General features: G+C 36.4%; 1 protein-coding gene across 1 annotated transcript; it reads left to right on the top strand.

Moving 5' to 3' along the window:
• Positions 1 to 825: 825 nt before the first annotated feature.
• Positions 826 to 10,120, top strand: dnase2b (deoxyribonuclease II beta). Its single transcript, XM_051673276.1, has 6 exons — positions 826 to 1,065; positions 1,223 to 1,391; positions 2,582 to 2,660; positions 3,351 to 3,512; positions 8,987 to 9,184; positions 9,662 to 10,120. The coding sequence occupies exons 1-6, from the start codon at positions 962 to 964 to the stop codon at positions 9,994 to 9,996; spliced, it is 1,047 nt and encodes a 348-aa protein (XP_051529236.1). The 5' UTR covers positions 826 to 961; the 3' UTR covers positions 9,997 to 10,120.
• The last annotated feature ends 720 nt before the right edge of the window (positions 10,121 to 10,840 follow it).

The raw sequence follows: 10,840 nt of genomic DNA, 5'->3' as shown, positions 1-10,840 counted from the left end.
CATCCCAGATGTTTATGTCTTTCTTTCGTCTACTGACCACAAGCAAAGATTTTTAGAAGAATATACAATGCAAGTGAATGGTGACCAAAACTCCAAAAAGGAGATAAGTCAGCATAGAATTAATCTATAAGACTCCACTGGTTTAATCCATGTCTTCTGAAGAAATCCACTCCATTTTGGGTGAGAAAAGACCAAAATGTATCTCCCATTTCACTATAAACCTTGACATCTACAGTCTCCTTGGCAATCATGATCTCAAGCTTAATTACACTTCCTAGCGCTCTGCGCAAGCGCCAAGTGCTAGGTAGTGTAATCGAGCTTGAAATCATGATTGTGTCTAGAGACTGCAATGGAAAGATGTATAGCGAAAAATTAGTTGCGTTTTGGTCTGTTCTCACCAAAACACCAATGGGATCGCTTTAGAAGACTTGGACAAAACCACTGGAGTCTTATGGATTCATTTTATGCTGACTTTATGTGCTTTTTGGAGCTTGAAAGTTTTGGTCACCATTCACTTGCATTGTATGGACCTACAGAGCTGTTATATTCTTCTAAAAATCTTTAGTAAAGATTGTGTTCTGTAGAAGAAAGAAAGTCATACACATCTGGGATGGCATGAGGGTGAGTAAATGATGAGAGAATTCAATTTTGGGTGATCTATCCATACCTTTAAATGAAAATCCTATATTTTCAACATGATCTCAGAATTATACATTATTTAATTTCTATTTCATTTAAATAAGTGCAAAGAAAACTAGCTTCTCTGTGCTGAAGCATAAAGTAGGTTTAGATTTTAGCTGACACGTTGTCTATCATGAGACTCACTTCCCCTTTCTCACATTAGACCAGCTGAACTGAGACATGTTGTGATTTAACTTTCCGGCATACTACACAAGCCTCTGTCTGTTTTCATCTGAAGAGGAAATTCAGGGGTTTGAATCGCTTTGAATCACAGACTGAAATGTTCATGTTCTTCAGGCTCTGTGTGTATCTCTTGTTGTTTTTAATCTGTTTCTCACAGGCAGAGATATCCTGCTTAAATGAGGATGGCCAGCCTGTGGACTGGTAAGTTGATCTGAAATCTTTCCTATTTGTCTTATGATAACTTGTTTGACAATTGTTCAGCACTCCTATTGTAGCTATGCATTGCAAAGTATCACATGCCATATTCATGTACTTTATTTTACACTGTTGTAACTCTCTGAACAATTTATTTTAAAAGGTTCCTTATTTACAAACTTCCCTTTTATAAAATGGAGGTTAAGGGGAGTGGGGTGGATTATATGTATCTGGATCCTTCTGTCATGAACTGGCAGTTGAGTAAACAGACAGTAAATAGCAGTAAAGGAGCTTTAGGCAGAACATTGACACAGCTGTACTCCAGATATACAGTAAGGACATCTTTTAATACTAACTATTCTAACATATTCTTCCATTGTTCTTTGCTGTTTTGAGTGTTTGCAGTTTTACAAATTCTCATTAAAATACTTTAAATCTTTTCTGTTTGTTATTTTACTGATAGCTGTACTGCAGGGTCAGAAATTAATCTCTCTCTCTCTCTCTCTCTCTCTCTCTCTCTCTCTCTCTATATATATATATATATATATATATATATATATACTGTATATAGTCACTTTTTTGGAGCCCTGGTTATTTATATTATATGGTACAATAAATATATTATAATATTCTTTTATTTAAATAGGCCTGATCTTGTGCATTATTTATAGCTACTTTTGTATTTGATGCTGATTTAATTATATAAAAAGCCATGACTATTTCTTATGCACCTTAATTAAAAAAGTTTATTTCTGACATTGTTGTACTGTGCACAGGTAACACGTAGAATTTTAAAGGGATAGTTCACCCGAAAATGTAAATTCTCTCATCATTTACTCACCCTCATGAAACCCCAGATGTGTATGACTTTCTTTCATCTGCTGAACACAAATGAAGATTTTTAGAATAATATTTCAGCTCTGTAGTCCTCACAATGCAAGTGAATGGTACCACAATTTTGAAGCTACAAAAAGCACATAAAGGCAGCGTAAAATCCATAAGACTCCAGTGGTTAAATACAGGTCTTCAGAAGCGATATGATAAGTGTAAGTGAGAAACAAATCAATATTTAAGTCCATTTTTACTATAAATTCTCCTCTCCATCCAGTAGGTGATGATATGTACAAAGAATGTGAATTGCCAAAAACAAAAGAAGAAGAACATTATAGTGAAAGTGGAGATTTATAGTAAAAAAGGACTTAAATATTTATTTGTTTTGCACCCACACCTATCATATTGCTTCTGAAATTATGGATTAAACCACTGGAGTTTTTAACTGGATTATTTTTACACTGCCTTTGCATTTTGGACCTTCAAAATTTGGTACCCATTCTCTTGCAATTGTGAGGACCTACAGAGCTAAAATATTCTTTTAAATCTTTATTTGTATTCTGCAGAAGAAAAAATGTCATACACTGGGATGCCATGAGAGTGAGTAAATGATGAGAGAATTTTCATTTTTGGGTGTGCTATCCTTTTAAGACATACACAGATAACTGTAATGACAAATCACAATTTTCAGTCCAACAGCTCAGTCTATATGCTTTACAATGATGCCCCACCAGAACTGAAGTACCCGAGCAATTATGGACATACAAAAGGTACATTAATGAATTATGTTTCAAAGTAAAAATATGTACAGACTTGAAAACAGTTGTAGTATTGACAAATTAATAGTTGTAATTTTCTTATATTCTCAAAACAAAATTTAATCACATAAATAAGTGATTCATGCATTAGACCAAGACTTCAAGCAATATCAAGCTGCTACATTGAGACCAATCTAATTTTCAAATTTAAATCATAATTCAGATTAAAATTCAGTGCAGTCCAGCTTACACATACAAGGAATTTGTCTTGGTGACAGGAGCTTCCAGTGCACAACATTACAATACAGCAACAAGACAGAGATAATAATAAAAAATTATTTAAAAAAATAAAATATATATTATAAAATAATAATAATAGAATAAAGAAAATTGAATAGAAAATAAAGTATATATAGAATACACAATAAGATAAAATATATACATACACATCCAAGGGAATGTAATGGCAGAAGAGGTAGGATATGTTGGATAATATAAAAGACTAAGCTGTGAATTGCACATATTTATTGTGTTTTTTTTTTTCACAAAAAAATAATAAATTTATGTTTAAATAAAACTTTCCTGGTCCATGTAAGCGATCCATTATGCATGAATAAGTTTTCCCGTAAGATGAAACTGTTTCGCATTGCATGGGGATTTGTAGGTAACTGTTTTGTTGTGTATGCTGTTTGATTTATGCAGGAGTAATTTTGTTTGATCAGTCTCAGGGATTCTGGATCACACACAGCGTTCCTCATTTCCCTCCATTTCCAGAGAGAAATTACAGTTATCCGACTACAGGAAAATACTATGGCCAGACTCTTCACTGTATTACGTACAGTTATACACAGTTTCCTCAAATATGTGAGCACATACAATTCTTAATGTATAGGTTATGTGTGATTCATCATATCTATTCCTTAAAATATTACCATAAACACATGGCATTGCCCTTAATGAAAGTTTGATATTTTACACCATTTGTTAATGTTACTTTACAGTGGGGTCCAGTCTGAGACCATTTTGAAAATCTGGAATTTCCTTTCATTTATACCAGGAAATAAACAGACTTTTAGGATTCTGGATATATGTATATATAGTTCACTCAAAAATGAAAATTCTCTCATCATTTATACTCACCCTCATGCCATTCCAGATGTGTATGACTTTCTTTCTGCTAAACACAAACAAAGAATTTTAGAAGCATATCTCAGCTCTGTAGGTCCATATAATGCAAGTGAATGGTGACCAAAATTTTGAAGCGCCAAAAAAAAAAAAAAAACAGCATAATCATAATCTATATAACTCCAGTCGTTTAATTCTCATTAAAATACTTTAAATATTTTCTGTTTATTATTTCACTGATGGCTGTACTGCAGGTTTAGAAATTAACCAGAATATATATATATATATATATATATATATATATATATATATATATATATATATATATATATATATATATAGTGTATATATAGTGATCCAATCGATTTTGGGTGAGAACAGACCAAAAAACAACTATTTTTTCACTGTACACCTTGCCATTGCCGTCTGTAGGCACGATCATGATTCAAGGTCGATTACACTTCCTAGTGCTTGACGCATGTGCAAAGCACTGCTATAGGAAGTGTCATCAAGCTTGAAATCCTGATCGCTAAGTAGACGGCTGATGTCAAGATTTATATCCAAAACCAGTTGGATCGCTTCAGAAGACATGGATTACAAAGTTCACTAGTGGTCTCAGACTTGTTGGATCCCAATGTACATAGAAACTTTAAAGCAATATTGTGATATATATTATACAGTTGAAGTCAGAAGTGTACATTCACTTAGGTTAAAGTCATTAAAACTCATTTTATAACCACTCCACAGATTTCATATTAGCAAACTATAGTTTTGGCAAGTCCTTTAGGACATATACTTTATGCATGAGTAATTTTTCCAAAAATTGTTTACAGACAGATTGTTTCACTTTTAATTGACTATATCACAATTCCAGTGGGTCAGAAATTTACATACACTAAGTTAACTAAGCAGCTTGGAAAATTCCAGAAAATTATGTCAAGCCTTTAGATAATTAGCCAATTAGTAAAGTCATGTCATTTTTATTTGTATAGCACTTTTCACAACACACATCATTTCAAAGCAGCTTTACAGAAAATCATGCATTAACAGAAAATGAAATCGTAATATCTATAAAGTCTTAGAGTCATCATTGTGTAGTTTGATTAAATACAATGGAATATGAAGTGTGCATAAAAATAAGTAATTGAATAATAATTGTATTTAGAAACCCATTGAGCAAGCCGAAGGCGACCGTGGCAAGGAACACAAAACTCCATAAAATGTTGGTTAATGGAGAAAAATAACCTTGGGAGAAACCGGGCTCACTGTGGGGGCCAGTTCCCCTCTGGCTAACAGCATGAATATAATGCCAATACTACTTATTTTTGTGCAGTGCAGGTCATGGTTTAAAATTAGTAAACTAAGTAAGTGTTAAGGGCCAGTGTTTAAACAAAGATTTTGTAAGAACTGTATGATTAATGACTAATGTCTATGAAGTTCATCCTGGATTAACTGCAGAAGTTCAGATAGATGCATTGTCCTTTGTTAGTTGGCTGATGAAGGCTTTTGTTGGCAATTTATTGATAGTCTATGTATTCCATTTTAAGAGTGTAGTCCATCATTAGACCAAGGTGATGCAGGCTGAGATCAGTGAGGTGCTTCGCAGTTCAACCAGCCGGTAATTTCGGTGAGGTCTATCCTAAATCCAAGGTTCATTGGCATATGAAGTATCCCATGTCTTATGGTTGGAGTTGGCATCAGTTCATCCTCTGAGGTCCATCGTAATAGACTGAAGTGGTGTCTGGCTGGCACCAGCTGCATTTTGTCATTATCACTCAGAGACACGTTGCAGTGGAGTCTGATACCAAGCAGGAATGGAGCTGGATCCGGCCGGTTCTGGTGACCTCAGGATAGGAGTCCAGAGGTTGAGACATGGAAACAAATAGAATTATATTAGCATAGATGCCATTCATTTGCCACACTTTTGCAGAGTTAGAGATCATGATCTATGTTTCAGGTTCTGGCAGACCTAACTAAAGCAGCCTAATTGTGTGGAGAAGAATAAATTAGGTGTATGCCTGGCTAAATAGATGAGTCTTTTGTCTAGACTCAAACTCAGTGAGTGTGTCTGCATCCATGTTAGGGAGACTATTCCATAGTTTAGGAGCCAAACAGGAAAAGGATCTACCTCCTTTTGTGGATTTTGATATTCTAGGAACTATTAACAGGCCAGAGTTTTGCGATCGTAATGAACGTGATGGAATATAGCATGGTAGAAGGTCACTTAACTACTGTGGAGCTAGACCATTCAAAGCTTTGTATGTAGTTAACAGAATTTTAAAATTAATACGAAATTTAACAGGTAGCCAATGTATCAATGATAAAATGGGGTTAATATGTTCATATTCCTTGGTTCTAGTCAGCACTCTGGCTGCTGCATTTTGATTTATTGAACTTGCTGGACATCCTCCCATTCATTGATACACTCTGCTAATTTGGAGAATTGTGAAATTTCATCAGGTTTCGTAGAATTATAAAGTTGTGTATCGTCGGCATAGCAGTGGAAACTTATTCCATGATTCCTCATAATATCTCCCAGGGGAAGCATATATAAGGAGAAAAGCAGAGGCCCTAAAACGTATTCCTGTGGCACTCTATACTTAACTTTTGTTTGATTTGACAATTCCTCGTTTACACAGACAAAGTGGTAGCAGTCTGCTAAATAGGACCTAAACCATGCTAATGCAAGTCCACAAATGCCAAAATAATTCTCTAGCCTATTCAAGAGAATATCGTGATCTATCATGCGAAGGCAGCACTAAGATCTAAGATCTAAGAGCACTAGAAGAGAAATGCAGCCGCGATCAGATGATAAGAGCAAGTCATTAGTAACTCTGATAAGTGAAGCCTCTGTACTGTGGTGTGGCCTAAATCCTGACTGAAACTGTTCATATATACTATTTCTCTGTAGAAATGAACATAATCTAGTATTTTTGACATAAACAGGAGATTTGAAATCGGTCTATAATTAGTCAATTATTCAGTATCATGCTGTGGCTTCTTAATAAGCGGTTTGATAACTGCCATTTAAAAGTTTCTTGGGACATGTCCTAAGGATATCGAGGAGTTAATAATATTAAGAAGAGGTTCTGAGATTACAGGGAATACCTCTTTTAAGAGCTTATTTGATGTTGGATCTAACAAACATGTTGTGGCTTTTGATGTTTTGATAAGTTTTGTTAGCTCTTCATGCCCTATGACAGCGAAGGACTGAAGTTGCACTTGGGGAAAATTATGAGACACTGTTTTCTGAGGTACTGTGACACATGATTGAATAAATCCAATTTTATTTCTGATTATTTACATTTTATCAGTAAAGAAATTCGTGAAGTCATTACTATTGTGCTGTGACAAAATATCTGGCTATATATCTGGTGGGTCATAAGGTCGCGTTGTTTAAATCCCTGCCCTTTGTACACACCGCCTGTCACTGTTACCGATTGGATGGTTTAGTGAGGTCCTCGGATCTGCCCTGCCGGGGCTCCTTGCGGGCCTTGGCGGAGCACCGAGGAGACGATCAAACTTGACTATCTAGATGAAGTAAAAGTTGTAACAAGCTTTTGATAGGAGGCGTACTGAATTGGAGGTGTACCTGTGGATGTATTTTAAGGCGGATCTTCAAACTCAGTGCCTCTTTGCTTGACATCATGGGAAAATCAAAAGAAATCAGCCAAGACCTCAGAAACAAAATTGTGGAACTCCACAAGTCTGGTTCATTCTTGGGAGCAATTTCCAAACGTCTGAAGGTACCACATTCATCTGTAAAAACAACAGTACGCAAGTATAAACACCATGGGACCACGCAGCCATCATACCAATCAGGAAGGAGATGCATTCTGTCTCACAGAGATAAATGTAGTTTGGTGCAAAAAGTGCAAATCAATCCCAGAACAACAGCAAAGGACATTGTGAAGATGCTGGAGGAAATAGGTAGACAAGTATCTATATCCACAGTAAAATGAGTCCTATATCAACATAACCTGAAAGGCTGCTCAGCAAGGAAGAAGCCACTGCTTCAAAGCCACCATAAAAAAGCCAGACAACAGTTTGCAAGTGCACATGGGGGAAAAGATCTTACATTCTGGAGAAATGTCCTCTGGTCTGATGAAACAAAAATTGAACTGTTTGGCCATAATGACCATTGTTATGTTTGGAGGAAAAAGGGTGAGGTTTGCAAGCAGAAGAACACCATCCAAACCGTGAAGCATTGGGGGGGGTGGCAGCATCATGTTGTGGGGGTACTTTGCTGCATGAGGGACTGGTGCACTTCACAAAATAGATGGCATCATGAGGAAGGAAATTTATGTGGATATATTGAAACAACATCTCAAGGCATCAGCCAGGAAATTAAAGCTTGGTCGCAAATAGGTCTTCCAAATGGACAATGACCCCAAGGATACCTCTAAATTTGTGGCCAAATGGCTTAAGGACAACAAAGTCAAGGTATTGCAGTGGCCATCACAAAGCCCTGACCTCAATCCAACAGAAAATTTGTGGGCAGAACTGAAAAAGCATCTGTGAGCAAGGAGGCCTGCAAACCTGACTCAGTTACACCGGTTCTGTCTGGAAGAATGGGCCAAAATTCCAGCAACTTATTGTGAGAAGCCTGTGGAAGGCTACCGAAAATGTTTGACCTAAGTTAAACAATTTAAAGACAATGCTACCAAATACTAACAAAGTGTATGTAAACTTCTGACCCACTGGGAATGTGATGAAAGAAATAAAAGCATAAATAAATCATTCTCTCTACTATTATTCTGACATTTCACATTCTTAAAATAAAGTACTGATCCTAACTGACCGGGAAAGACAGGGAAAGTTTTCTACGATTAAATGTCAGGAATTGTAAAAAACTGAGTTTAAAGGTATTTGGCTAAGGTGTATGTAAACTTCTGACTTCAACTATATATGTATATATATATATATACACACACACACACACACCAATCAGCCACAACATTAAAACCACCTGCCTAATATTGTGCAGGTCACCCTCATGCTGCCAAAAGAGCGCCAACCCAACAGAATGCTATTCTGAGATGCTATTATTCTCACCACAATTGTACAGAGCGGTTATCTGAGTTACTGTAGACTTTGTCAGTTCGAACCTGTCTGGCCATTCTCTGTTGACCTTTCTCATCATTTGGCAGGTGGTTTTAATGTTGTGGCTGATCGATGTATATACATATAGTCACTATTCCTCTCTTTTACAGCACGGCAGTTAGCATATATTGACCCACGTGTGTACAACTGCTCAGTTCCCTTGGCATTTCGCAAAGATATTGCAGTCATGGCTCAAATTTGTGATGGAAAATCTCCGGCCATAAGAACCATGAGGAATCTGGAGAAGCTGTTCTCAGCTCAAGGGCAGACCTTTTTTAGTTTTGCCAAATCACACAGCTACGTAGATGGTGAGAGCTTGTTTCTTGCTGTTTATTGACATCAAATTATGCTAAAGTACAGCACAGTGCTTGGGCAACTATTTACATTGATTATATAACAGTGCACATGAGTTCAAGTTGTCATATTTTCTGGATGTTTTTTATTTTTTCTTTCTTCACGTACTGTCAGCTGTTCCATAATGCATGTTACACAGTGTATCATTGCAATGTTGAATAGTATATAAATGTATTCCTCACTGATTACATTATATTTATTCATTTAGTGGAAATATTTAGCTACAAATATATATGACAAAGCTGTTAAATATAAATCATATATCACATTTTTACTAACCCAAACTATACCTACACTTACAAATTCTCGACAGAACAAAAGCAATGCAATTTTCTAAAAGTAGGTGATCTGAAATTGATTGAATTGTTTTCAGAAAAGGAAACAGGGTTATAGAATAATGCAAGATTATAATTTCAAACTTTATGTTCCAGACATTTACACAGGTTGGGTGGCCCAAGTGTTGGACACAGATCTGCTTGTGGAATCATGGCTGCACCAGGCACATCGCCTTCCCTCCAACTGCTCTCTCCCACGACATGTGATGAACATTAAAAGAGTTTGTCTCCCAGGACTGCAGCTGTTCAGCTCCTATGAGGATCATTCCAAGTGGTGTGTGTCTTATGCATTCAAAGACCAGTGGATCTGTTTGGGTGACTTGAACAGAGACAGTGGTCAGGCTGGCAGGGGTGGTGGACTCATATGTTCTCAAAACCCAGTCATTTATAAAGCCTTCCGTCAGGCGGTGGCTGAATATAAACCTTGCTAAAACCAAAACACCTTCAGAAGACTGAACCAATTAAGAACTTCAGAGCATGTTTATATATTTTTGAGAAGAGTTTTGTCTTACTTTAATAGAATTGTCATTATAAAAGTCCAAACCGGGGGGGGGGTAAATATAGTAAATGATTGATTATATGAATTTGATGAATGACATACTGTATGTGGAAATAAGATTGTCTTTAGATAAAGAGAAAATGCAAATTAAAATATAAACAAGCATCCATACACTAAAAACCACAACAACTAAAAGTTGAATAAATAGCAGAAAAGTTCAGAAAAAGCTTATTAAAGTTATTTGGGGGAAAATATTAATATGTACAAAAAGTTTTTATGAAACTCTTGTTTCAAGTATAGATGTTGTTTTGCTTTGAGAACATTAAGCAGTAGTTTGATGTGAAACAATACACATTACTGCTGAAACAAGGGATATAACAACCCCTTGATACTACACTGTCTGGCCAAAAAAAAAAAGCTGCATACTCTAATATTTCATTGGACTGCTTTTAGCTTTGATCATGGCGGGCATTCATCGTGGCATTGTTTCAACAACCTTATGCAATGTCATAACATTTATTTCCATCCAGAGTTGCATTCATTTATGGCAGAGATCTTGTATTGATGACGGAAGAGTCCCGTTTTCTTTTACATCACGTGGATGGCCGTGTACGTGTGCGCCGTTAACCTGGGGAAGTGATGGCACCAGGATGCACTTTGGAAGATGACAAGCCGGTGGAGGGAGCATGATGCTCTGGGCAATTTTCTGCTGGGAAACCCTGGGTCCAGCCATTCATGTGGATGTCAATTTGACTTGTGCCACCTACCTAAACATC

The sequence above is a fragment of the Myxocyprinus asiaticus genome, chromosome 35 (assembly GCF_019703515.2).
Source record: "Myxocyprinus asiaticus isolate MX2 ecotype Aquarium Trade chromosome 35, UBuf_Myxa_2, whole genome shotgun sequence".
Classification (NCBI taxonomy): domain Eukaryota; kingdom Metazoa; phylum Chordata; class Actinopteri; order Cypriniformes; family Catostomidae; genus Myxocyprinus; species Myxocyprinus asiaticus.
Note: the sequence above shows the minus strand (reverse complement) of the source record. Positions and strands in the feature narration are given on the sequence as shown.

Coding starts and splice junctions, on each gene's coding strand:
- dnase2b (XM_051673276.1), top strand. CDS start 962: ATGTTCATGTTCTTCAGGCTCTGTGTGTATCTCTTGTTGTTTTTAATC. Junction 2,661..3,350: donor CAATTATGGACATACAAAAG/GTACATTAATGA, acceptor TGATTTATGCAG/GAGTAATTTTGTTTGATCAG. Junction 3,513..8,986: donor TACACAGTTTCCTCAAATAT/GTGAGCACATAC, acceptor TCTCTTTTACAG/CACGGCAGTTAGCATATATT.